Source organism: Echinops telfairi, unplaced genomic scaffold (genome assembly GCF_000313985.2).
Source record: "Echinops telfairi isolate 266 unplaced genomic scaffold, ASM31398v2 ScPeMD7_7469;HRSCAF=8507_0, whole genome shotgun sequence".
NCBI lineage: Eukaryota > Metazoa > Chordata > Mammalia > Afrosoricida > Tenrecidae > Echinops > Echinops telfairi.
The window spans coordinates 36,316,681-36,344,048 of NW_022111372.1; the positions used below are offsets into that span (position 1 = coordinate 36,316,681).

The window sequence follows — 27,368 nt, forward strand, 5'->3', positions numbered from 1 at the left end:
AGCTCTTCCCCGTGGTGGAGGACAGCATGCTGCAGCCCCTGTGGGAGTCCAGGGACCATTACGAGGAGCTGAAGCAAAGGGAGGATGCTGTGCAGGAGGTAGGTCATGGGGCGGGGGCGGGGAGGGGGCGCTCGTGATTGAGAAGGAGGGTACGCACCACTCCCTGCTCTGGACTCCAGGGTTGCCTGGTGCCCAGTGTGCCCTGGCTGAAGCAACCCCCTCTCCTGGTGGCCAGGTCCAGCTGTGACAGAAACTCTGGGGGGCTGTAGAGAACAGAGATGGAACATCGCACGATCCTGGAGGCGACAGCCCTGAATCAGGGTCTTCTCCCTTGTCCGTCACCCTGGCTGTCCTTTGGCCCCTTGGTCAGTGGACAGTGCTCACATGGTGACTGTCCTCCACCTCTCTAACCTCCCCCGTGCCTAACCTGCCCTTTTACATCTCGGAAGGAAGGAAGAGGTTGGAACACCAGCCTACCCTGATAGGACTTCATAAATATAATAAAGGAAATCCTGTCTCCAGACAGGATCCCATCACAGGTGAAAACCAGACCCTCTGCCATCGAGTTCATCCCGACTCACAGTGACCCGACACAGGGTTTCCAAGCCTATACATCCTCATGGGAGCAGGCAGCCTCATCTTTCTCCCAAAGAGTGGCTGGTGGGTTTGAACCGCTGACCCTTGTGGCTAGCAGTCCAACATTTACCCGACAGTGCCCCCCGGTGCTCCACAGGCACAGGGGTTAGATTTCCAACACACATTTCAGGACACAGTTCAATCCACAGCACTCCCTGTGGACAGGAGCACACTGGAAATGACAAAAGCCACGTAATAAATACGGTGCCGGCCTGTGCCCTCTACAGGATGACAGCCAAGACAAGTAGCTGCCAGGGCTTACAGAGATCTGCCAGGTGCACCGTGAGACCTGGCCCTCCCTGCCCCCACCACTGAGCTTGTTCAGTGGGAGCTGTGGGTGGCAGGCAGTGGGCGTAAGGGATGCCACGACTGCTCTCCTGTGACCCGAGGGAGGACAAAGTAGCCCCCCACCAGCCTCCCGGCCTGGCTGCTCCCTGATTTGGCTGAGTCAGGAGAGCCCCTCGGTGAGTGAGTGTTTCTCAGCAGTCAAATTCACAGCCCAAGTGAGCCTATCCAGCCAGGTCAGGAGCCCGGGGTGTACAGGTCTCTGTGTATCAGGGCCTCCTGCTGCCTGGGATGACTGAGGCCCTGCCTACTGACCTCTCCTACACCCTGCCCCCTCCCCACGCTCTCCAGGTGCAGGACAAGCAGACTCCCCACTCAGTGCAGACTTGGCCCCATGGCTCCGACCTCCACCCCCGCCTGGGGCCCTCCTCCCGACCCAAGTCTTTCCATCTGCAGACCCTGCCCCTTCTCCCCATTGCCAGGAGCTGCATCCCAGGTGTTTTCTCGGGGAAGACCCGCCCCTCCGCAGCAGGTTGTGTGCACCCACCTGCTGTGTGCAAAGCACAAGGTGTGTTTGTTCGGGCACACTGAGGTTTCAGACGCCAGTCTTGCCCTCACAATGTTGGCGTTCTCCGCCAACCCCACCTGTTGCTGCGCGTTGATTCTGACTCATCCCAGACCCACGCGGGTCAGAGTCGAGCTGAGCCCTGTGGAGCGTTCAAAGCCGGGGGTTTTCTTGTAAGGCGATCACTAAGCCTTTCTTCGGATGCACCTCCAGGTGGCTCCAACCTCCCACCTCTCCGCCAGCACCCAAGAATATCAAACCTTTGCTTCACCCAGGTCTCCGCTCCGTCAGGAGGAAACTCTTAGAAAGAGAGGCCTTTACTGACCAGAGCCTCATTTTTGCGCCTCTACCCTCTGTCCTAGCTGCAGACACAGACTGAGAGTCCGGCCGCGGGGAGCACCCCGCACTCGAGAGAAAAGAGCGGAGACGCGGGGAAAGCGGAAGGTAATGCATTTCTTCCTGAGTCCACTTCTCAGCGCAGCCGGACCTTTCGATGACCGTGGGGAAGGGACTCCAGATCTGTGGGAGGAAGAAGTCAGCTAGCACGGCTGTAACAAATCCCTCAGAAGGGTGGCTTTCACAAACAGAAATGTACTTTCTCGGAGTTTAGTCTCTGTCCCCGCTCTGGGGAAGGCCTTTGTCGCTCACGTCTATTCCTGGGTTCCCGATGTAGCTTCTTGTGACATAGCATCTCATCTGTCTTCTCCCATCCCTGCTTGTTGGCTGCTTGCCACACCTGCTCGTCAGTGTCTCAAAGGGGATTGACTTCAGGCACTCTCAATGCTAACACCACCTCACTAGGAACGGGCCTGGTGGTACAGAGGGTACGCCTTGGGCTGCGATCCTCATGGTCGGCAGTTAGAAACCACCAGCAGCTCCAAGGGAGAAAGACGGAGCCTTTGAATGTTCCAGTCTCGGAAACCCACAGTGGAGCAGCGACTGGATGGCAGAGAGAGAGGGCAGCTTCAAGCATAACAGAGAAAGCCCATCCCTCATGGGATTTTAGCCACTATGTTGTTGTTGTTGACATTGCTACCATGTGCCTTGATTCCAACTCAAGCAACTCCCTGCGACAGAACAGAGCTGCCCCGCAGGGCCTCCTCTGCCGCCACCCCCATGGAGGAGACTGCCACCTCGCTCAGCCTTTCCATCAGCCTCGGCACGCTTGGCCACTGCACCCCAGGGTGCCTTAGAGCCACCAGAGTCCTTAGGTTCCGCAGCACAGATCTGGGGATGCCCAATTTATTTCACAACAGAAGGAAATTGAATGACTGCATCAGGGGTCCTCAAACTACATTTATCTGGCCCGCCGGGTGTTTTTCCCCCTTTTGTTTTTTTACTTCAAAATAAGATATGTGCGGTGTGCACGGGAATATGTTCATAGTGTTTTTTTAAACTATAGTCCGGCCCTCCAACGGGTCTGAGGGACAGTGAACTGGCCCCCTGTTTAAAAAGTTTGAGGACCCCTGGACTAGATATTCTTAAGAGAGTGCTCTCCGTTCACTAAATGTAACAGACATGTCTAAAGCTCTTCTTCCAATGGGCTCAGGGATAGGGAGCCCTTCACTGAATCCCTGGATGTCAAAGCAAAGCCCACTTGGTGGCCATGAAATAAAGTGGCGTGACACACAAGCCTTTGGCCCCCGTGGTGGTTTACTGGTAGATCGGTGGCCAAACTCTCTAATTCCATGCTGGAGAACCAGGTTGGATTCCGGATAGGCTCGTGCACCTCATGAGCAGAGACCTGTAGGGTGGCTGTGAGTCAGAACTGACTCGATGACAGGAGTTTGGTTTGAGGTTTTGGTTTTAGTTTTGGTTTGCACAGCCTCCCAGGCCAAAAAAAGGACCCCTGGTGGGTAGTGTTTACATGTTGGGCTGCTTACTGCAAGGTCAGCAGTTCGAAACCCCCAGCCACTCCGAGGGAGGAAAACAGGACTTTCTACTACCAGAAAGTGTTACCATCTTGGAAATCCACAGGGGCGGCTCTGCCCTGTCCTGTAGGGTTGCTGTGAGTTGGCGCCGGCTCAGTGGCAGCGAGTGAGTTTCAGGACAAAACTAGCTTCTGGTTTTGCAAGGGAAGCTGGGTCGGACACTGGCAGGCAGCAAGGCTGGTTCTTCAAGCTTTTCCCCCTCCAAGCTTAGGTCCTAGCCTGCGTCTCCAGCCCCCTGAGCCTCAGAATCCTAATCTCAGAACTAGACGCAAGACTATCAGTACGGCTGTCGCCTGGACGGAGCCCTGGTGGCTCAGTGGGCAAGCGCTCAGCTGGCAGTCTGAGATCGCCCGGCGAGAAAGACCGAGAGGTCTGCACCGGGGAAGATCTCAGCCCAGAAAACGCCGTGGGGTTTACACTGGACAGCACCTCACAGCAGCGTTGCTACACCTGGGTACAGAGCCCGCTCCACACACGAGGGAAAAATCAACCAGTTCCCACTGAGCTGCACTCACCCCCGGCAGCCCCATGTGTGTGAGGGTAGAATTAGGTGCTCGCTGCCCGGTGTTCAGCGGCTCATTTGGAAGCAGATTGCCAGGCCCTTTATCTGAGGCACTTCTCAACAGCCACGCTCACTAACTGTTTGTACCTTCCTAGAGCAAAGGACACACACACACACACACGCACGCACACACACACACCCCAACTCAAACATATTCCATGAATGAAGCACCATTGAGTTGATCCCGACTCACAGCGACCCCATAGGACAGAGTAGACCCGGCCCTGGGGGTAACTCGTTCCTGGCGTAGAAAGCCTCATCTTTCTCCTGAGGAGCAGCTGGTGGTTTCAAACTGCTGACCTTGCTTCCGGTGAGCAGCCTAACACACCACCCACTAGAGCACCAGGGCTCCCACCTCGTCTGTAGAGACCCTTTTATTAAGCCTAAAACAGGACAATGACCATCGGTGCAGAGGCCAGCATGGAGTCGGCTGATTCACAGCCAGGGGGCTCTTACAGACGAGGGGGGGACAAAGGAAGTCGGCATAAAGTCATGACTGGTGGCCGGTGACTTCATCACTGTCACCTGCAAGACTTCAGAATCAGGGAGAGGGCCCTGCTTGGAATACATACACCATCGCAGGTGAAAAAGTTTACAGGAATGGTTCCATTGTGTGGCTGTGGGGTCATCGGGGTTTGGACTGGTGACCATGCGTCCCTGAGACAGAGCCCCCAGGACCCCAGCTTTTAGATTGCGTGCGGCTATTTTCGGTAAATCATTAAAAACATGCCAGGCAAGCTCCACCAGTTCCCTGGGCAAGCCTCGGGGCAACCCTGCCCGTGCCCGGGCTCCCCGGGGACCTGCTGTCTACTCTCACGTGCACTCCTCCTGGGGCAGAGCTTGCACAGGGCCGGTTAACGGTCAGGAAGGACAAGTGCGGTCTCAATGTGGGTCAAGACGCCCACGGCCGGGTCGCCCTCGGCAGACCACACACCAAGTGCTGTTGGGACTTAGGCCCTAATACAGCACCACCGAGCACTGTAGATAAGCAACGGTGCATTCCGGCTCCTTATTTTAATCAGATCTCACTTTGGGGTGGCCTAGAAGGTGGAAAGCACTTTATTTTGGCTCTAAAATGTGTTCCACAATATGCCCCACGACCTCGTGCGGCAAAACGCGGTGTGTGTGATTCTGTGACATCTGTAGTGTTGTCTCCACCGTTCCGATTCCCACAACAAGCCCCCGCTTTGCCTCTTTCCAGCAGACTGTGCCTGACGGAAGCAGAGGGCGCGGGGGGATCTCCTGGCGGGGCCATCAGCGCTTCGTGGGACTCCCTCAGCAGAGAGACGCCCTTTCTCCACTTCTGAACCCACCAGACCCCGTTTTCTAAGCCCCATTTGGCTCCCTGATACAGAAGAAGAGTGGGCGGGCAGGGAGGGATGCAGGGGGGCATGACAATGTACAGCATTTTTATTTTTAAACTGTCTTTTCAATAATATATTCTTATACAGAAGCAGGTGATATCCTTTTTCTTTGCTAGGGCCGTGTACCCCGGAGTGGGGCTTCGGATAAAGCAGACGGGAGCCCCCGGTTTTTACTTGGGGTCGAAGGGGGCTGTGTTTTTGTCTCTGATGTGTCTTAGAACAACTGGCCAAAGGACACTCCAGATCTCCCCCTCTTCCATGCAGCACGAAACGTCTGATGGTGCTGGGAGCGTACAGACTCAGGCCTGTGCTGACGGGACGTTGGGGCACGTGGGGATGAGATGATATGCTCAGACCCTGGGCAGTGCGTAGAAGGCTTGACGATAGCGCGTGGCCAGGGCAGCTGGACCCAGGCGATGGTTGGCATGCTCCTATCCAGGTCACCTTCCGGCTCCAAGAGACCCACTCTCTTAGCACACTTAGCCGTCTCTACCTCGGGGCAGGAGAGCTGCCCTTTCTGTCTGCCTTTGCGTGAAGGTTTCTTTGTTGCATGAATTGGGACTTCTGAGGGTCGCTGGACCAACAAAAGTCATGCCAGGCCAGTTTGTTGGTGGAGAAGCTTCAATTCTTGCCTAGGAGGATCCCCCTCACTTAAACTCTCACTCACACCCCACTGCCAGCCCGCCTTTAAATGCCCACCTAGCAGCACCAGTGCCGTCAGGGGTCACCGATTCCCGGCAACAACACACGTGTCAGAGCTGAACTGTGCTCCTTGGCGTGGTCAATGCGTGACTTTTGGAAGGTAGATCACCAGGCCTTGCTTCCGAGGCATCGCAGGAGGGGTTTAGACCTCCAGCCTTTCTCTTAGCAGCCAAGCCTGTTGACCGTGCACACCGCTCAGTGACTCCTCTATTAAAGGCAAAAGAAGAGGCAGCTGACTGTCTCCCCTGCGTCCCTGGGACATAGGCACCGGCTTCCGTTCCCTTCTAGGACCAAGATAACCTCCTGAAAGAGCCTCCTTACTCTTCAAACTGACCTTTAAGGGCTATTTGCATAATCTGAGCTTTGTGGGCATTTCATTTGCATTTCAGTTTCCTCTAAGCAGTTATTCTCTCTTGGCAAATACTAGAATATTACTTCCCGTCTTTGAATAATTCATTTTTGATCTGTAAAATTTTCCATCTCTTCTTGAATCCAGCTCAATATGGATAAACCCCAAGCCAAACACACAGGCATCAAGTCAACGCTGACTCACAGGGACCCCTTGGGGTTCTGAGACGCTAACTGTTCACAGAGTAGAAAGCCCAGTCTTTCTCCAGAGCTGTGGGTGGTTTAGACTGGCCAGCCACGCGGAGCACAACCCAATGCATAACCACCCCACCCCCCACCCCACCCCCGGCCCTCCAATGTGGACTGTGGCCTTGAATTCTACTTCTCCCTTCCTGATTTGTATGTTAATTTTTTGCTGAAATGACCACATAGCCAAAATGTAGCACGTGTTCAGGCACAGATGCACATGAGCTTCAAATCCAACGGTTTGCCATCGTCTCTCCCCATTGGCAAAAGAGTTCTTCAAGAACACCTGAAACAAAACAGAGCAGAACCCTGCCAGCGCCGGGGTCGTCCCTCAAACGCCGCTGTGTTTATGCCCACTGTGGCCGCTGGTGTGCCAGGCCATCTCCTTGAGGACCTTGCTCTTGTTTGCTGCCCCTCCACTTTACCAAACCTGATGTCCTTTTCCGGGCACTGGTACGTCCTAACAACCTGTCCAAAGCACGGGAGACGAAGCCTCACCATCCGCATTTCTAAAGAGGATGTCCTTCCTGGAAGACAGGGTTATTTGCTCTTTGGCAGCCGGTGGCACTTTCTGTAGCCTTTGCCAGCACCGTCTACCACAAACCCATCCCTTCTTCTCCGGTCTTCCTTATTTGTTGTGTAGCTGCCACATGCAAATTAGGGCATCGATCAGACACCCCTTGGTCCTCAAACTGGTATCTTCGCTCTGTAATGCTCTAAGGAGATCTTGTGCAACAGATTTGCCCAATGCGATGCATCTTTTGATTTCTTGCCCACTGCTTCCATGAGCATTGAGTGAATCCAAATAAAATGAAATCCTTGCCAACTTTAATACCTATGTTCTCTTGTAACATGATGTTGTTATCTGTGGGTCCGGTGTGCAGTTTCATGTTTTCCTTACATTGAGCTGTGATCCACACTAAAGGCTGCATCTTGATCTTCACCAGCAAGTACCTCAAGTACTCGGGGTCTCAGCAAGTGAGGTTGTGGCACTGCTGGGTGGCTTGAAACCTTCAGCCTAGCAATTAGGTGAGCGGATCGCTGTTTGCGCCATAGCACCACACTTCACCCCCTTAGCAGACTCTGTGCTGGGCTTCCTTGGATTTCACACACATAGACTTAGGCACACATTTACACACAGCCACGCATCCTCCAGTACACACACATCTCAGCTTCCTCCTATGCCCGGGGCCCCTGGGGTCCTGCCAAGTCCTGGAACAGCATCGTCTCCAAAAAGCAAAAGTCCTTAGGGAAAGCCCTGCGGAGAGAGAAACTTGGCAGTTCCTGCACCACATCCTGGTCTTGTGTGCCAGCCCATGCAGTCAGACGGGCTCTGTGAACAGCCTCCTTTAGGAACCAGGGCAGTGGCCAGGCTCTCCACCCCATTCCCTGAGTGCCCAGGGTGAAGAGACCCGACCCGGTAGCTTCTCACATGGAACCTCGTACACTGGTAAATTTAGCCACCAGGTGGGGGCCAGGGACCCTCCAGGCACTGGGCATGCAGGTGACCAGCAGGGATGTGTCCATGCAGCGCTGGGTGCTGGTCCATGAAGTAGGAAGCTGGCTAGTGGGCTTTTCCATAGCCTGACGCAAGTCATATCCAACCTCCTCTGGCTTTCCTATTACCATAACTTAGAGGTTTGCTATGGTCTGGGTTCCAAAATCCATTGCAATGGCCACATAGAACTCAGAGATGATCCTCATATTGAAGGGGGTTTATGGGGCGAGTTAATAGGGTACTACAAGTCAGGATCAGGAAACAGTAAGGATACAAGTATGCAGTCATTGATCCACCGTAGCACCTCTCCTCAGCCAGCAGCCACGGCTTTTTCCTGTGCTCACCTCTCAGCCACACAGTCTCTTGGCCTCTGACTCCATGGGCCAGGAAGTCTGCCTGTCGCTTGACCTCAGAGTCTCAGTCTCAGTGCTGCTCCTTTGCTGTCCCATGGTCTCCATGCCACAGTCTCTGAAGCCTCTGTTCTCAGCCTCTGCCACTTCAGACCGATCTTGAACGTGCTCTTCTGCCAATGGCCCTCGTGTACCTCTGTCCCTGAGACGGCTCTTCTACACAGAGGAATGGCGTTGAGAGAGGTGTGGTTTTAGCAGACCAAAGTCCAAGGAAACAAAGAGTGGGACTTGGGTTCACACGTCTACTAAGGTCAGGTCTTGTCCTCCCACCTTAATCCTGTCCATTAGCATAGCAGAGACACCAAAACTCAAACGAAACCCACTGCCATTGAATTGATCCCGACTCAGGGACGGCTCCTGTGAGCCCCCAAGACTGTAACTCTTGACAGGAGTAGAAAGCTCTGTCTCTCCTGGGGAACTCCTGGTGGTTTCGAACTGCTAGCCTTGCGTTTAGCAGCCCAATGTGTAACCACTACACCACCAGGGCTCCTGCCCGACAGAACCAGGGTGAGTGGCATGAGAAATGGCATGGAAACAGAGGGTGCACAGCCCGGTGAAGACGTGTCTCTGCACACCAAGGGATGTGTGGGGCCCCCGGAGCTGAGCGAGGCTGCAGTGCTTCTCAGCCTTCCTCATGCCACGGCCTTTAATACAGCTCCTCATGTGGTGGTGACCCCCCAACCATAACATTGTTTTCGTTGCTACTTCATCACTGTAATTTTGCTACTGTTATGAATCAGGCGACCCCTGTGAAAGGGTGGTTCGATCCCCAGAGGGGTCGAGACCACAGCTTGAGAACCACTGCTTTAGGTGAACCAAGGCTACACGGGAAGGTTTCGTTCCTTATAGAAAGCCTTGGTAGCTAATGGGCACATGAGAGGAAGGAAGGATCTCGCAGTGGGTGGCTGTCCCTTGGACACACCAGATCAAATACCATTTGCTTTTGTCTTTGTCGGCAGACCTGTCCACCTGAGGGTGCTGTCGGCTCAGCCACGGCCAAGGCAAGCCAACGCTGGGCCATCATCAACCCAAAGCCAACCCTTCGCATCTCTGTTCCTTGAGTGCCCAAGACAAATCAGGATGCCAGCCCAAACACAGCTGGTGGGTAACCCTGTGTCCAAATTTAGCCTCACTTCTGACACCAACTACAAAGTCAGGAGGTCCCCAGACCACCCTCCGACGTACCACTGGAAGCAGGGGCACGGTCTGGGAAGGTCTCAAACACAAGGCTTCTCATGTCCTCCCCTGGACACAGAATCTCGTCAACAAGGCCTTTTTCCCAAGGTGCCTCGGGCACTCGGGTCTTTGCCCAACGGGCCCATGGACAGAGTGGCCCTGGTGGGTGAGATGGAGGCTAAGCATGAGCTCGGCCACGTGGCCTTCCGCTCACCAAGGCTAACTTGGCGACGCCACCCTCAGTGTCCATCAGCCAGCAGCAGAGACCAACACTGAGTCCAAGACCGGGGACCACTCTCTGGGGAGATGAACCAGCAACCGGGTGGCAGGTGGACTGTGCAGGACCACTGCCATCAGTGTTTGGTTCTCACTGGATTAGACACTGACTCTGGATAGGAATTTGCCTTTCCTGCACACGGTGCTTCTGCTGAAACCACCATTCGTGGATTCACAGGATGTCCTAGTGGGGTCACCACCAAAATCGCTGTTAGCAGTGGAGGCTCAGTCCTTTGCACCATCCCAAGACTCCTGCTGTGTGTGGATGGCTCCACCCTGAGATGCCAGGAGGCCAGCTCTGCTCTAAACAAAGACATTCCTATTGGGTTTGACAGGAGCCCTGCTGGTGGTGTTCTTCTGAACTGGGCTGTGATCCACAAGGCCTGCAGTTTAAAACCACCAGGAAGCTCAAAGGGGCAGTTCTAGCCTGCCCTCTGGGTTCCCAATGAGTCGGCATCAACTCTGTGGCAATGAGTGGATTTATGAGAGAGATGATCTCCCCAGAAGCGGAGGGCTTGACTTCTTTGGGCAAAGCCATATTCATGGTGATATACGTGTTTGTATTTTCTTCTTCTTCTTTTGTCCTGTAGTTTCCAAAGTTTCAACCATGGTCACTTTTACTTTTGTAAGTAAAATAAATCACTCACTATTATCTTGTTTCAAAGACTTGTTGTCAGATGCCAACTAGCCCGTTCTGACTCACAATGACCCTGTGCACAGCAGAATGAAACACGCCCACAAACATGGCAGTGTTTGACCTTGAGGAAGGACTTTCTTGGAGGGATTTTGATGTCCAAAGTGGGAGATTCATGTGGGCATAGGTGCTTTTTCTGCATCCTGACTTCCTTCAACACGAGCACAGCGTCACACCAATGACCCTGGTTGCAACTGAGGACTTGTGGGAGTTACATAATCTGTTGTCAATTTGAGGCTTAAGAGTGAAGGGGTGGAGTTTAGCCTGTCAATCAAGTCGCCGCTTGATGACCTCATTTGGAGACACTAATGAGACCAATAGCTCATTGGAGATTGGACACATGCTCACTCCCTGGGAGACATTGCAGCTGACAAGACACATGGAGTTCTGTGGAGACTCCTGCCAGTGCTGAGATGCTTCCACTGCCGCTGGAGCCACAAGACTTCCACCTACTGGCCTGTGATCTTTCTTCCTGCATTCGGCATCAATGTATGTGTTGCATGAGTCTGAAGAGGAATTTATAGATTGGTATCAGACATATGGACTAATATCTGACTTATGGACTTGATCTGGACTAGGCTGGGATGTTTTCTCAATATTCAACTGCTCTTGTATATAAGCCTCTTTCTTACACACATATAAGTGTCTATGAATGTTTTTCTAGTCTACCCAGACTAACACAGTGCGTGTGCACATTTCCATCTGTGTATGTGTGTGCACATATTAATCATGAGATTTACTCCTAGCTGATAGAAAGGAGGCTGGAAGGAGGTGGAGATGGTCACCCCTGTCCCTGGCTCTGTTCCTCAGCCTCAGCTGGGAGAGAGTGAAAGTGGGTGGGATGAAGTGGCCAGGTAAGAGGGCCCAGCAGAGGCGACCAGCCAGCCCTCACAGAGCAGCGGGCTCCTGCAACATCCCACGAGGATTCTGGGCAGGGAGAACTCTGACCAGAACTGTTGTTCTCCCCAGAAGGGATTTTACAAAAGGATCCCAAAATGTGCTCGCTGTACCAACCAGGCGGCAACAGGAGGACATGTGAGGGGCCGCTGGCTGAGCAAATGCTTGTGTTCACTACTGCAGGGGCCAGGAAGAAGGGCCTTCAATCCCCACCCTCCCTCCCGCCCTCCCTCCCTCCACCTCCATGCTCTCAGGCTCACAGGGTAGGCCATCTGCTGGGATCAAAGGCGCCACACAGGAACGCAGCTTCATCACCGCCTCCCAGGTCAGCCCTCACTCAGATGAACGCACTGCTGGCTCGCACAGCCCCAGCCTGCCTCCCCCAGCAGCCCTCCCTCTGCCTGTGGGCCTGTGGGCATGGCCGCTCAGATGCTTCCAGGCTGTGCAGCCTGGAGGGAGAGCCACCTGGAGGCTGCCCATTCTCCAGAGTCGGGTCTGAATCTTCCCAGATTTCTCCACTGACAAACAGTGTGGACTGGTGACTCTTAAACAGCCTTCCTTTCCCAGCTTCTGACTTGACCCCCTTGGCCGCTATGAGGACTAAATGCAACCACGTGGTTCAAGTGCATCCTGGCACTCATTCCACCTGGCATGTCAGGTACCCTCCAGGGGCCTCCTGCCACCGCAGGAGTCCCTTCTGTGGGTTGAGGCATGGTCATGCCAGGCCTTTGCTGGTATATATCTCCCGGTCAAGCTTGAAGCGTGGCTCTAAATTTGGCGCTTGCTCTTGAAAAGGCTCCCACAATGCACCAGTTTCTAAGAAGGACACTCACTGGCTGTTGTCGAATCGACTGTGACTTGTGCATGACAACGCATGTCCTCCGGGGTGACACATCACCCATCCTGTACCCCCGCCCAATCGCCTGCATGGTCAAGTCCGTCCTTGTGGCGGGTACCAAGCCCCTCTCGTTGGGGGGCTCCTTCTCCCTCTGGGCCCTCCACTTCCGCAGACGTGACGTCTTCCTCCGGTGCTCATTCTCAGTGACAGGTCCAAGGCAAGTGGTCAGACCACGTTCTGCTGAGATCCACAGGGTTTCTATTGACCGATTTGGGGCCCAAATCTTTCGTCCTGACCTGTCTGAGTCTGGAAGCTCCCCTGAAACCTGTCCCTCACGGGCAACCCTGCTGCTAATGCCAATGGCCTAGCCCCCAGCATCATGTTGTTGTTGTTGTTGTTGTTGTTAGATGCCACGAGTAGGGTCCTACTCATAGCCACCTGTGTGCAACAGAAGGAAATGCACGCGGGCCCTGCCGCACTCACACTGGTGGCCGTGTGTGAGCCCACTGGTCCAGTCACCGTGGCAGCCCACACCCTGTCAAGGGTCTTTTTCTCTTTTGCTGCCCCTGTACTTTACCAAACTTGATCTCCTTCTCCCATGACCGTTCTCTCCTCAGAACATGGCCGAATACATGAGACAAAGTCTCATCCTGGCCTTTCTAAGGAGCGTTCTGGCTGTACTTCTTCCAAGACATTTTTATTTGTTCTTTTGGCAGCCCATGGTACATTTGATATTCTTTTCCAGCACTATATTTCAAATGCAACGATTCTTTTTCAGTCTCTCTTATTCAATGTCCACCTGTCACAGTGGAAAATGCCCTGTCAGGCGCACCTTCGTCCTCAAAGTAGCATCCTGGCTTTTCGATCTTGTGCATCAGATTTGTCTGATGCCGTGTGCCGAGCTGCTTCTGTGAGCATTGACTAGGGAGCCAAGCAGGGCAAAGCCCTTGGCACCTGCCCTCTCTTCTCCGTGTATCGTGATGTTACCTGTTGGTACAGATGTCAGGATTTGGGTTTTCTTCACATCGCATCGTAAGGCACCCTGAAGGCTGCAATCCTTGGTCTTCATCAGCAAGTGCTCTAAGTTCTCCTCTTTCAGCAAGCAAGACGGTGTCATCTGCATGTGGTAGGCTGCTAATAAGCCTTCCTCTGACCCTGATGCCCCAGTCTTCCCCAAGTCCAGCTTCTCTGGTGGTTTGCTCAGCATACAGATTGAATGAGTGTGGTCAGAAGATACAACCCTGATGCACCGCTTTCCTGAGGTTGCTATGAGTCAGAAACAACTCCACGATAATAGACACTGGCAAATGGAGGGTGGCAGAGGTGGGTCCCTGGCCCGGAAGACAGCAGCAGACTCAGAGAGTGCAGAGACAGTCAGGAAGGCCCCTCTGAGAGGACGGGGGAGGGAAGGCCCTGGGCTCTGGTGCCCGGTGACATGAGAGGGGAGGGGGAGGTATGAGCGAGGAGGGAACCACCGGTGTCATTATGTGTCGCTGTTGAGTGGGTACCAGCCACAGTGACCGAGGGCACACCAGAACAAAACACCCCCAGCCCTGCACCAGCTTCCTGACCCCTGCTGGTGGTCCAGCCAGGTCTTTGCCGTTCTCCCTCCTCTCTGTTGACCTCTCTCCTTACCAAAGGCGAGATCTCCTTGTCCAGACTCTCCCCTCAATTTGCCACTCCCAGGATGGCCAGACTCCAGATGGCCACTAGCCGTCCAGCTCAGCTCGCTAACAGCCAGGAGATTTCCCGATCTCAGGGAAGCCTAGTTGGTACAGGAAGGTCGACTCCCAGGAAACACGCATGACTGTTGGGTCATCTGCGTGGTGAAACACCAGTGTGAGGCTGGGCCGGGGACACCCTGGTGGGAATGGGGAGTGTATCACTTCCCCCTTGCCTGCCTTGCCACAAACCATCCCTGCACTCAGCGGCTTACAAGCACAGATGTATGCCTGCTCCTAGCTTTCTGGCTTGACTAGACAGGTGGTTTGGTCTGAGTGGGACGTGGGAAGTGATCTGTCTGCAAGGGCCTCCCTCACAGGTCGTGCTGAGAGGGGACAGCTGGAGCTTCAGCCACACGAGCCTCTCGTCCTGTGGGAGGCTCCCAGGGCCCAGTCACATGGTCTCAAACAGTCCCCAGCAGCCGGGCCCAATGTCCAGCACTGTCCAAGTCTCCATAGGCACCGTCTTTTCTTACGGCCCAGGGGTCAAAGTAAGTCACAAGGTCACGCTCAGATTCTATGGGTAGACACATCTTCTCCACTCCATGATGAGAGGAGTTGCAAAGCCTCTGTGGCCGTTTTTCACACTCTATCGGAGTGAGGAAGAGCGTGACTAGAAGCCTGTGTTCACCACCCCCGGGGACCAGGAGGGGAGGCCTGGCAATGTAGCTCTGAAAATCCCCCCACAGAAACCCTGTGGGTCACAGCAGTCTGCCGTGGAAAGAGCTGTTCATTCCATTGCGTGGGGTCCGGTGGCCATGGGCAGAGGGCACCACCAAGCCCACTCCTTTTTCCTGCTCTCTGTGCAGGAATCACCTGGGTTCATTGTCAAGACGCACCCTCCAGACAGTGTGGAGCTCCATCATTACCGTAACATGTTGACGTTGTGGCCTTGGAGCCCCCATCGAAGGTTTTCAACTTCAAGCCTCCGTGCCATCCCCGGGGAGGTTCCCTCGCATCCTTAGCTGAGTCCATGTGAGCTCTCTCATCAGTCCTGACAGCTCAGGTCATCCCAGCCAGCGAGAAGAGGTGCTTATTAGAAAGCTGGAAAGGCCTTTGAGCCGATTAACCTTGCAGCAAAAGTATAGGATCAAGAGATGCTTTGAAACGAGTGATCCAAGACGTCCTTCCATAGCTGAGTAGAGGAGCACGCTGGGAAACAGCCGCCCATGACGTATTCTTTGGCCGTGAGAAGAAACGAGTCGCCAAGCTACAGAAAGACACAGAGGAAAAGACAGGTGCATGTTGCTACGTTGAACGGCAAGGATGTCACTCTGGTTAAGACGCGCCTCACCCAAGCCATGGTATTCTCCATGCCGCCTTTGCATGTGAAAGTTGGACCGTGAACAAGAAAAACTGAAGGAGAGCCTCTGAAGGACGGTGCTAGTGAAGACTATTGAAAGAAGCAGGGGCTCCCAGGAGAACAAACGCATCAGCCTTGGAAGAAGGATGGGCAGGATGCCCCTCAGAATCAAGGATGGGCGATTTCTGTCTCGTGTCTTCGGACATGTCTCCAGGAGGGATACGGCCGTGGGAAAGAACACCCTGCGTGGTGAAGTAGAGAGGCAGCAAAAGAAGAGGAGAATTCTCAAGGAGATGGAGTTCTCGTGCCTTTTCCTGCAACCACGGCTCCAGCGTAAGCAGTCTTGAGGATGGTGCCGGGTCAGGCAATGTTTCATTCTGCTTCCGCAGGGTCGCCGTGGGGGGGGCCAGAGGGCGTGCCTAACAATAACAGCAAATCATGAAAGGCCAGGCTGGAAAAGCTACACACGGTGTGATCCCAGCTACACTGCAGTCTAGAAAAGACCGTGCTTCAAGGGTGGAGGGCGGGGTGAGTGGTCAGCGGCAGGCATTCTGAGGGCACCAAAACCATTCAGCAGAATACTGTACAGATGGACAAATGATGGGATACATTCATCAAAGCCCCTCACACTGTATACGCTGCAAAGAAAACTCACTGACATGGAGCCAACGCTGACTCATCGCGACCCTGAGGGAGGTGAAATAGAACCACCCACTTTGGGTTTCCAAGGCTGTCCATCTTGGCGGGAGCAGAAAACCTCATCTTTCCCCCTCAGAGTAGCTGGTGGATTTGAACTGCTGACCTTGTGGAAATTAGCTCCGTGCGTAACGGACTATGCCTCCAGGACTCCTTTACAACACGAAGAGTGACCGCTAATGGGAACAAGGACTCTGGCTAGTAAGAAGGCACGGATGCCATCAATATTGAAATAATTGGGCCACAGGACTCCAAGCTGTTAATAAGAGAAGAGGCTGCGCAGGAGGAAGGAGGGCAGATGGAGACTACTTTCTGCCCCATGTTTCTGTAAACCTGTGGCTGCTCCAGAAGCGAAAGGGGCCTTCACAAACAGTAAGTTTGCCATTGTGGAGTGCCATCGAGTCGGTGCTGGCCCATAGTGACCCATTCCAGGTCTGCACAACAAGAGGGCACACTGCCAGGTCCCGGCCATCCTCAAAATCGTTCTTATGTCTGAGCCCATCGGCGCAGCCCCTCTGTCAATCCATCTTGTCGAAGGTCTTCCTCATTTTCCCTGCCCTGCTACGTTCCCAAGCGTGATGTCCTTCTCCACGCACTGGTTGCTTCTGACAAGTCCAACGTGACAAATAGGTAAGATGACACCTTGCCATCCTTACCTGCAAGGAGCATTCTGGTTGTGCTTCTTCCAAGACGGATTTGTTTGTCCTTTTAGCAGTCTGTGGCACTTTCGATATGCCTCTCCAGCACCGCAAGTCAACACATCGATTCTTTCTTATTCCGTGTCCAACTTTCACAGGTCTGGGAGACGACTGAAAACACCGTGGCTTGGGTCAGCTGCACATTGGCCCTCAAAGTGACATCCTTGCTCGTCAACACTTTAAAGAGGTCTCGTGCAGCAGACTTATCCAATACAATGCGTCTGTTGATCCCTGGACGGCTGCTTCCATGAGCATGGATTGTGGATCCAAGCAAGACAAAAGCCTTGATAATTTCCACCTTTTCTGCATTTATCATGATGTTACCTCCTAGTCCGGTGGTGAGGACTGCAAACAATGAGAACAAGACTTTATTCTGAGCCCCCAGTGCAAGTTGAAAGTGCCATATTTGACCTTTCGAGTGGACAGAGGGAGTGAGGACAGAAGGGCCGGCCACTCAATGTTCCAAGAAGGCTAAAGGAGACTGGAGTTTTCAGGCAGCTCCCGGGAGGGCCGGACACCAGCATCTGACAAGTGGGAGAAGCTTCCAATGTAGCAGGGCCCAGCCCTAGGATAAGAGTTATAGCCGGAACAATCATGTGTTTCAAGGGCATATCATTTGATCAGGAAAAACAAAAACTCTTCATTAAGTAGTGTTAGATTGGGCAGAGCAAATACAAAATGCTTGCTAGTTTTGTGGAGGAAAAATAGTCCCAGTAGGTTACTCATGGGTGAAATTGCAAGTGATTTTATTTTCCCTCTTCTTCTCCAATGAAACCTTAGCACATTTAATATTCTAATGGGATGTCTAAGCCAAAAAAGCAGCACTGACGGCCTGGGACTCATGGTAGACCAGGTCAAAAATGGGATGTCTTCAACTGTTAACCACAGCACCAGCTCCCATGCCTGGCTAGGCTGGCTCGCTCCTTAGACAGAGCCATGTCTCCCAACGCTCTAGGCAGTGGGATATTTTTGCCTTCATATTTATTGAGAGAAACCGCCTCCTCAAAAATAAAGCCAGACACACGTTTGTGGCCACCCAGTAGCCCCTAGGGCCCTCTGCTGTCCCTACAGCCCAGCCGACTAAGACGGACACTACCCTTCGGTTCACCTGAAAGTGACCGTGATTAGGAGCAGGAGTTAGGAGCTTAATTGGCTCTGTGATTGATGGTGCATAATAATAAGTGTCTAATCAACCAGAATCAATCATGAACTGGGAAAGAGTGTGGTAAGTGGGGTGTTGGCTGCATTTGTTGCGAAACAACTGTCTGACATTTCCATCTCTTCTGGGTGCCTTTCCAATCTAACCCCGCGTGGAGCGGGTGGGAGAGTCAGCCCACTGTTCATCAAACACTGGAAGTGTGACATCGCTTGCTATTCGGTCTGTTGAGATTTAGTTTGTTAAAAGAGACGTAACAGCCCCCTCCCTTGCGGTAGAAACTGCTTTTAAACTTAATCGGCGAGGATGTTCTCCCTCGGAAGGCAAGCAAGGCCATTCAGATAAGCAAGTGGAGCCAATCTGGGTCTGGCAGCGCCTGGAGAAAGGCGGCTATCAATTGATAACTGTTAATCCTCTGGGGAAATGTAGGTTGCTTTCCTGTGCAGCCTGATTAAATTGTTTAGGGCAGTGGTTCTCAACCTTCCTAATGCCGTGACCCTTTAATACACTTCCTCATGTGGTGGGGATCCCCCGAACCACAAAATTATTTTCATTTCTACTTCATCACTGTAATTTTGATACTTTTATGAATCGAGCGACCCCTGTGAAAGGATCGTTCGACCCCCAAAGGGGTCACAACCCACAGGTTGAGAACCGCTGGTTTAGGGTCTTGGTCGTTGTACAACTGGTTAATCATCTCCTGGGCCTATTGCAACACCTGTTGATTTTTCCCCCTCTGTCTCACAGCTTGAGGTAAATATTTATTGGATTTTTCACTGAACCTTTAAAGCAGTTTGAAAGTGGCAAACCACATTTGTTTCCTTCTGTCCAGTGCTTGCCAAAATAAACTTAGAATTTCTTGAGTCAACGTGGTCACTGCCTTTGGCTGAAATGGTGACAAGCATTCCACACCACTGTTCCCAGGTTTCGTGAGCCGACTTCCTACCAAGGACCTCCACATCAGACAGGGCGGACACATTGGATGATTGCAAAACTTAATAAAACCAACAAAAGCTATCTCAGCATGATCAAGCCTACCTTCCTTGTTCTCAGAGAAAGATGTGTGCCAGCTGGGGCAGGCAAGGGTGGGCACCAGGAAGGGAAAGTCTCTGCTTTCTCAGTGAAACCCAGGTCGGTGCTGGCAGGAGTAGACATTCTCAAGGACACCCAGTGAACATGTGGATGGATGGATGGATGGGCGGCTGGATGGATGGATAGATGGATGGATGGACGAACAATTAAATGACAGGTACTTTAGAATGTCTGGAGCCCTAGTGGCATAGTGTTTATGGATTGGGGTGCTAACCACAAGGTCAACAGTTCAAAACCACCAGCTAATTCAAGGGATAAAGAAGGGGTTTTCTAGTCCTGTAAAAAGTTACCATCTCAGAAGCCCACACGGGCAGTTCTACTCTGCCCTATCTGAGTTGGAACTGTCTCGAAGGCAGGGAGTTTCGTCTGTGTACTGATGCAGAGACAAGTGAGAAGGCACAAGGGAAGATAGATTTTGTCTGAAGATAATGGAGGAAGATGAGTCTGCTTAACGGAGGATGAGCAGCAGCTGCTAGAAGATGAAACAGACACAGAAGATGCTCCCACTAGAATTCAGAGTTGTAGCCTCCTGAATGGTGAGAAAATAAAGTTCTGTACTCTAAAGCCCCCCCTTGTGTATTTGTATTATAGCAGCCCTAGGACACTGTTGGATCTACTGCTCGGGTCTCCGCGGAAAGAGCTGCTGGCACTGCGTGCAGATGGGCTGAAAGGAAGCTTCGGGGAGGAGAACAGACAGGATGCTGGGCATGGCGCCAAGGCACATTTTGACCAGGTGTCTCTGGTGGGACCGCACAAGGACCTGAGGGGGATGGCCCTGTGCAGCCACCGTATTCCAACTCGGCCTTGTTAGCATAACAAAGAGAGCAGGCCATTGCCTGCAGGGGGTGCACAGAGGGGGGTGGAGGCTAAAGGGGAGGGGGGTGAAATAATAACCTCAGAGCTCAGGATCTGCGGCACTTGTTTCTGTCGGCCACAAGTCAGTCCCCAACAGGAGGTGTTCTGTAGAGGGGGCCAACACCAGCAGTCAGTTGGCTTTCAATAAAGATGTGCCCTGGGTGGTGTGGGTGGGCCGCTCCAATCAGTTGACAGCTTTAAAAGCAAAAGCCGAGGTTTCCTGGAGAAGAGAAAACCCCGGCTCAAGACTGTAACATCGACATCTTGCCTGAGTTCCAGCCTGCCATCTGCCCCACCACCCTGGGAGCCCATGCCTTCATGTAGAACTCTTGAAATAGATACATGTGTATACACGCATATGCATAGTGTGTATACATTTGTATACTATGTATGTTATGTGTGTACATACATAATGTCATGTGTGTACCTCAAAATGTCATTATGGGGGTGCTGATGTGTGTTAGGCACAGTTCTTTAGAGAAACAAAACCAGGGTCCTTATGATTATACATATATAAGAGGATAGGTTTCCTCTGGCAAGACAGGCAGAATCTGCCAAAGGCAGCAGACGGCAGGGTGGGTCAGCAACAGTCAGTAGCACAGGAGGCCATGATGGGATCTCGAACTCAAGGCGACAGGATCCACCATCCTCAAGCTCAAGTACAGTCCCCCGCCAGCAGCCTGGTGGAGTGGGTCTCAAAGGAGCCTCAAGCTCTAGCAACACAATCCTCGGGTTGGCTTGGCCCACAGGTAGTGCAGCACAGGTTGAGACAGAGAACTAGCTCAAGCAGCAGCATGCTGGTCCAATCACCAGGGAGCGAGAGGAAGATGGGAGGCCAGCTTTATTTATTTATCTTGGTCACCCTCCAGTCAACCTGCAACCTCATTAAACTCTGCCCACATGTTCCTATTGGCCCAGTTGGCACAATAAACCTATCACTTGGTGGTTGTTGTTATGTGCCGTTGAGTCAGTTTGGGACTCATATCGACCCCATGTGACACAATAATTGTTCCATCGAGCTTCTGAGATGATAATCTTGACAGGAGTGGATCACCAGCTCTTGTGTTATACTGCCAACCTTTCAGTTAGGAGCCGGCACCTATGGAGATAATAAATCAAACTCCTGCCATCAAGTTGATGCCAACTCGTAGCGACCCTATAGGGCAGAACAGAAGCACCCCTGTGTGTGTTTCCTCGACTAACTCTGTACAGTAATGGAAAGCCTCTTCTTTCTCTTGAGCAGCTGGCGGTTTTGAACTGCTGACCTTGCAGTTAGTAGTCCAACGCGTAACCATACGCCACCAGGCCTCCTTCGCTCCAGCCTCGCAACCCTGTTAGAATTCAGGATGAACTGACAAAACGTTGCAAAGAGAACAGTCAGAAACAGGTCCTCACGCCTGTCTCATAGGCCAGACTACTCCAGAAGTTGCCTTCCCGGGGGGCCCTGTCTAGGAAACACCCCTTCACCCGCTGCCCAAGGGGGCAGAACCTGATGAGAACAGGCCAGTCTATCTTCTGGGCTCAGAGTGTTCAATAAATAGTGTGGACCTTTATCTCAATAAAGTATATATTACATAGGAGGGCAAACGGGGCTCTAGAACATATACGCATAGGTTTATTCCAAACAAAATATACACAAACCTGTCCCTGTAATCAGGGGAGGGCTGCAGGCAAGGTTTCTCAGTAATACCATCGTAGGGTGTCTCCCAAAAAAGTTCCCAACAAAACAGTAGCTTCCAGGAAGGGACTCTGCCGAGCCTCTTGAATTCAAAGCAGACAAGTCAGCTCAGAGAACTGTCCGGGGGGTGACCCAAAGGCGCTATCGTGATAGGTTTTCTTGAAGGGATATCGGACTATCGTGGGACTTGAAAGAAGTTTCAAGAACTCTGGAAGCTGCATGGGTGAGAAAAGGGCCAGGGAAAGTTGTGTCCCATAACAAAAGCAGAAAGATGTGTCCCACAAGACTTTCATCAGCAAACCTAGGCCGGTCAACCTCCAGCCCTGATCTTGCCTGTTCCTCAGACAGCTTTTGCTAAGATCTTAGAACTGACATTCTTAGTCCTTGATTCTGAAAGATTATAGTTCACATTGGGAGCCCCAACTCCACTTTTAGTCTTGACATAAATGCAGCCTCTGTTGAGTTATTTTTTTAACATGTTATTGGGAACTCTTACAAATAGTATACTATTCCACCTTAGTCACGTCAAACAGTAATACAAGGGGTACCCCCCAAAATGGATTTTTTTTCAAAGCGATGTATTTAATTTTTCTTACAAAGCAATCTATCACCTACAAAGTACTCTCCATTACACTTCATACATTTGTCAAACCTGCAATTCCACACTTAGAAACATTTTTCAAACTCATCCGTTTGGATGGCGGACAGCACCTCCCTCGCTTTCTTTCTTCGCCTCTTCTACTTCGTCAAATCACTGTCCTTTCAGGTCCCTTTTCATTCTCAGAAACAAAAAGAAGTTGCACTGAGCAAGGTCAGGTGAGTAAGGTGCGTGGGGCAAGAGAGGCATGCTGTTTTTTGCCAAAAACTGGCGCACTGAGATGGCTGTGGGAGCAGGTGCATGGTCGTGGTGGCAAAACCAGTCTCCCGTCTGCCACAAATCAGGCCTTCCTTGTTGCACACTGTTATGATATCTTTCCAGAACCTCTAAATAGAAAGCGTGATTAACAGTCTGACCTGGTGGAACAAACTCCAAATGCACTGCAAGTTGGCGGACGTCCAGAATGGGATTTGTCATCAATTGACATTTCACCTTTTTAGAAACAAGGAAACCACTCACACACTTGAGTTTTTTCCCACAGCGCTGTCCTTGTCAGCTGTGTTCAGTGCCACAACAGTTTATATGGCATTTTTCCTGAGCAGGAAACACATTTTCACAGCCGCATGCTGTTCTCTTAAATCAGCCATCACAAAAAAAATGAGGTTTGAGAGAAACTGCTTGTACAAAAAATTCACTACAAACCAGAGAGAACACTCCCAAGTGATGCCACTGGATGCACTAACTCAGAGTGAGCTGCTCAATGCTTGCCTATTGGGAAAAATGCATACTCTGAAAGCTCCACCCACTGAAGCTTTTTTCCAGGTTTTTTAGGGTACCCCCTCATATACAATTGCTACCACAATAAGTCTCAAAACATTTTCTTTCTTCTTGAACTCCTTGATATCTGCTCCCTTTGTCCCTCCTCCCCCACCATACCCACAAGGACCCTTGTGTTGTGTTTTGTTTGCCAAGTGTGTTAGTTAGGGTAGGCTAGAGAAACAAAGCCATAGACACTCATGTGTGTAAGAGAGAACTTTATACACAAGAGCAATTGAATATTGAGAAAACATCCCAGCCCAGTCCACATCAAGTCCATAAGTCTGATATTAGCCCATATGTCCGATACCTACAAATTCTACAAATTCCTCTTCTGACTCCCACAACACATGCAATGATGTCAAATGCAGCAATATCACAGGCCAGTGGGTGGGAAGTCTTGTGGATCCAGTGGCAGTGTAAGCATCTCAGCACTGGCAGGGGTCTCCACATGGCCCCTTCAACTCCAGGGCTCTATCCTAGCTCCATGTGTCTTCTCCACAGGAATCTCACAGGGAGTGTGTCTGTGTCTGCCTCCAACAAGCTATTTATCTTCTTAGTGCCCCCAAATGAGGTCATCAAGCTGCAATCTGATTGACAGGCTACATCCACACCTTCACTCATAATAGTCTCAAATTGACAACAGATCATAAAGCTACCACACCACGTCTTACACAATCCTACCTATCCTTTCCCCAACAATTAGATCCCATGGAGTGGGGTTATACAGTCATCAAAGCTATCAGTTCCCCATCCCCTCCCCTGCCCCTCCTCTCTCTTCCCATTCCTTCAGGGAACCATTACTCCTGCTCTGTTTCTGAAGGGCTATCTATATTGACTTTAAGTACCAAATGATCTTAAATATACAGATGAACATATGCAAATCTGACATATTAATGAAGTAAAACCAATAAAAACCATAGTAGTAAGAGAGGAAATATTAAAGCACTAGAGGGTAGTTAAGTGATTCATCAGTGCTACACCGCACACTGGACTTTTCATCCCTTCCATGTGGCCCTTCTGAGAGGGACGGTCCAATTATCTTACAGGCTTGTTTTAGGTCTCCGCTACATCAACGCCTGTTCACACTGATGTGATAGTCAGGGTTTGAACTTCTGATACCTGATCCCGTAGACAGCACATGATCACACAGGCTGGTGTCATTCTTCCATGTGGGCTTTGTTGCTTCCTTGCTAGATGATTGCTTGTTTAACTTCAAGCCTTTACGACCCCAGACATGATATCATTTAATAGCCGGGCACCATCGGCTTTCTTCACCACATTGGCTTATGTGCCCGTTTTGTCTTCAGCCATCGTGTCGGGAAGGTGAGCGTATTGAATTCATTCTGGCACCTCATCGTCCATGTAAAAAAAATCTGTGCTCTTAGGAAGAATGTGTTTGAAAGTGGATTATTACCACTGCCCTAGCCAGTCCTGGGAGCAGCAATCTCACCTGGGGGATTTGCCCAGGTGTGCCTGTTGTGTAAACCAGGATGCCCAGGCCACGTGGTCAGGAGCCATACCCTGAGGGCTCTGAGCTAATCTATAAACTTTCAAATAAACAATCATGAGCCCTCTTCCTCTCCGCACTTCTGTCTGTGACGCTGATGAACGGATGTACTACCCGTGGTGAATCTGTGGTGGATTTCTTTTGTTCTCTATTTTCTATAAGGAGCAACAGAGCCACAAATCCTGCGGGCCCCACGGTGGCCTCATGCTGATGGTCTCACTCATCTGGACGATTTGTCTTTGCCTCGTCTTGGTCCTGTCTAAGATTTAATAAGGGTCTTTATAAAATACATATTAGGAGCCCTGGTGGTATAGTGGTGACGAGCTGGGCTGTGAACCCGAAAGGTTGGCAGTTTGAAACCACCAGCTCGCTCCGAAGGACGAAAGACAGGGCTTTCTGCTCCCACAAACAGTTACAGTCCCAGAAACTCACAGGAGGGGGCAGTTCTACCCTGTCCTACAGGGTCACTATGAGTCACTATTGACTCGAGGGCAGTGAGTTGGGGGGTTGTCATAAATTAGAATTTGGGGTCCCCTAGAACAGTGCCCCAAACTCAGAGAACATTTAAAGGGAACATCATTTGAGTCCGGCAAGGATGGTAAATGCCACTCTGGTACGGCGTCAGTGGAAGAGCACAGAATTGGGGGATGAGAGACAGAGAAACACCACCTTCAGAACTGAATCGGCCTAGCTGGAGGCTGCGCCGAGAAACAGTAGCTTCACTGTTTGATACTGTTGTTGAATAAAGCCTGTGTGATTTTGTAGCAACATGACATCCTCTGAGGCCCTTTGCAAACCTGCCTCTTTGGCCCTCCATCTCCGGAGGCTCGTGTAGAAACGAAATGAAGAGTCCCTAGACGCTGATACGAGCGCGAATTGAAACTGTGCAGCTAAACAGATTAGTGCAGGGGAACAAGCAAACTGGGGAAATTGGCCATTTAACAAATGGGTTCTTCAGAGAACTGGCAATTGCCCTGGAGCCAAGGGAGTGAGTTAAATCAAACCTCTAGGAGCCGAGCTCCTTGGGGGGAAACCTGGCACCCAGACGCCAAGGCTTCCCCACCCACAGAGGCATGAGGTGCCAGAGCCTCCGCCCTGCTGAGGCAGCAGCTGATTCACCTGCATCGTGAGCACGGCTCTGCTGGGTCTGAGGGTGACACCCCAGACATGAAGAGGCCAGTCGCGGCCCGGCGCACACTGTGACCCTGGGCGACTGCTAACTGAAAGGATGGAGGTCTGGATCCACCCAGAAGCACGGCGGAAGAAAGACGTGGCAACCTACTTCCGAGAAGCCAGCCACTGAAACCCCAATGGAGCAAGCTGTCACCTTGGCATGCCTGGGGTCACCAGGGGTCAGTCAGCCACTACTGGAACCGGGGATGAAGAGTTTAACACAAGCGGAGACACGGCCACAGCCTAGAGAGGAAAGAAGACCTCCAGGGGAAGGGTGGGGGTGGAGGGGTGCAGGAGGAAGGTCGCCCTGCACAGGGGGGCAGGACTGTGCTCTCCCAGCAGCACCCTCACCTGGTTGGAACGCTCTAACCAGGAGGGAAGAGACGAGGACCCGCCACCTTCAAAGCCTTTTGGCAGCTCTCTGGGCAGGAGGTTTGTAATCGGGGGCATTGCAAGTTCTTAGGAAATAGAACCACCAGGAAGTGCTGTTGCTTTGTCTGGGAAGGATCCAAGTGCACGACACACACACACACACACACACACCACTTGCCTCTCCTCCCCTGGGGTTTTCCATCTGCTCTGCTTGAAAGGGAGTCAAAAGCCCTTACCACTTGGGTTCTGTGGGATGCCTTCAGCCCCTGCAGCTGGGCCTGGCCGCGGAGCAGCACCCCCGACACAGCCTGTTCTCCCCAAGAAACAAATGAAATGGCCACATCAGTGAACGCAAATGTGACAGCCCATTACTCTATTTGCTTTTGGATCAATCTTTCCTCTCGAACACGGAGTAACTGAAACCATGTCTTTCTGTCACTTATTCTTACAAATCCTTCAATGATTTGCCATGATTTCATCACATCCAGCTGTTAAACAATCTCTCCTTTCATCGAGAATAAGAATGATGAGTCGAGCCTTTTTTGAATCAATGTTGAAGGCTGAGGATTTTGAATTTATTCGGGGACAGAAAGGAGCATTCTGCTGTGATTGCTAAAGCGAGGAGTATGTATAAAGCCATCTCAACACTGGAAATTATGCATAATATATTCTCTCCCACTGTAATTAGTAGCAAGCAATCCTACTGCTCTGACTGCAAATGTAAAGACCAATCCAGTCCATCGTCCCTGAAAGGGTTCCCTTCCAATTCCCGTCTGTTCTGACGTCAGCTGTGTTTTCCTCCTTTGAACCCTGGCCACTCCATGTGGGGACTCTTCTAGACTTCCCCCTGGGATCCAAGTGGTTAAGAACTGGGGACTTCTCAGATCACAGCCCAGCTCATAACAACTACCTCACCAGGGCACTTCAAAACCACCAACTGATTCATGGGAGAAGGTTTTCCTTCCGTAGAGAGGGGCAGTCTCAGAAACTCACAGGAGCCGTTCTGCCCTGTCCTGTGGGCTCACTGTGAGTAGCCTCGATGGCAGGCTGTTGTTAGACGCTGTCGAAACCAATTCCAACTCAGAGGCACCCTATGTCCCACAGAAGGAGACAGCACCCAGCGCGGCATCAGCCTCACGACCATTATATCTGAGCCCTGTGTGAGTCTGGGTAGACTAGAGAAACAAGTCCATGGACACACATATGTGTATAAGAAAGAGGTTTATATACAAGAGCAATTGAACATTGAGAAAACATCCCAGCCCAGTCCAG

At 51.7% G+C, this 27,368-nt stretch overlaps 1 protein-coding gene across 4 annotated transcripts in view; it reads left to right on the forward strand.

The window, feature by feature from the left end:
• Positions 1-10,396, forward strand: part of PDE9A (phosphodiesterase 9A) — a 140,587-nt gene extending 130,191 nt beyond the window's left edge. For 2 of the 4 annotated variants that reach the window (XM_013005356.2, XM_045284751.1), the window contains 3 exons: positions 3-98; positions 1,849-1,930; positions 5,181-5,429. In XM_013005356.2, the coding sequence (XP_012860810.2) occupies positions 3-98; positions 1,849-1,930; positions 5,181-5,194 (192 nt within the window). In that variant the 3' untranslated portion in view covers positions 5,195-5,429. Of the gene's footprint in view, positions 1-2; positions 99-1,848; positions 1,931-5,180; positions 5,430-9,506 lie in introns of those variants that run through there. The other 2 variants (XM_045284749.1, XM_045284750.1) reach the window with 2 other exon arrangements.
• The last annotated feature ends 16,972 nt before the right edge of the window (positions 10,397-27,368 follow it).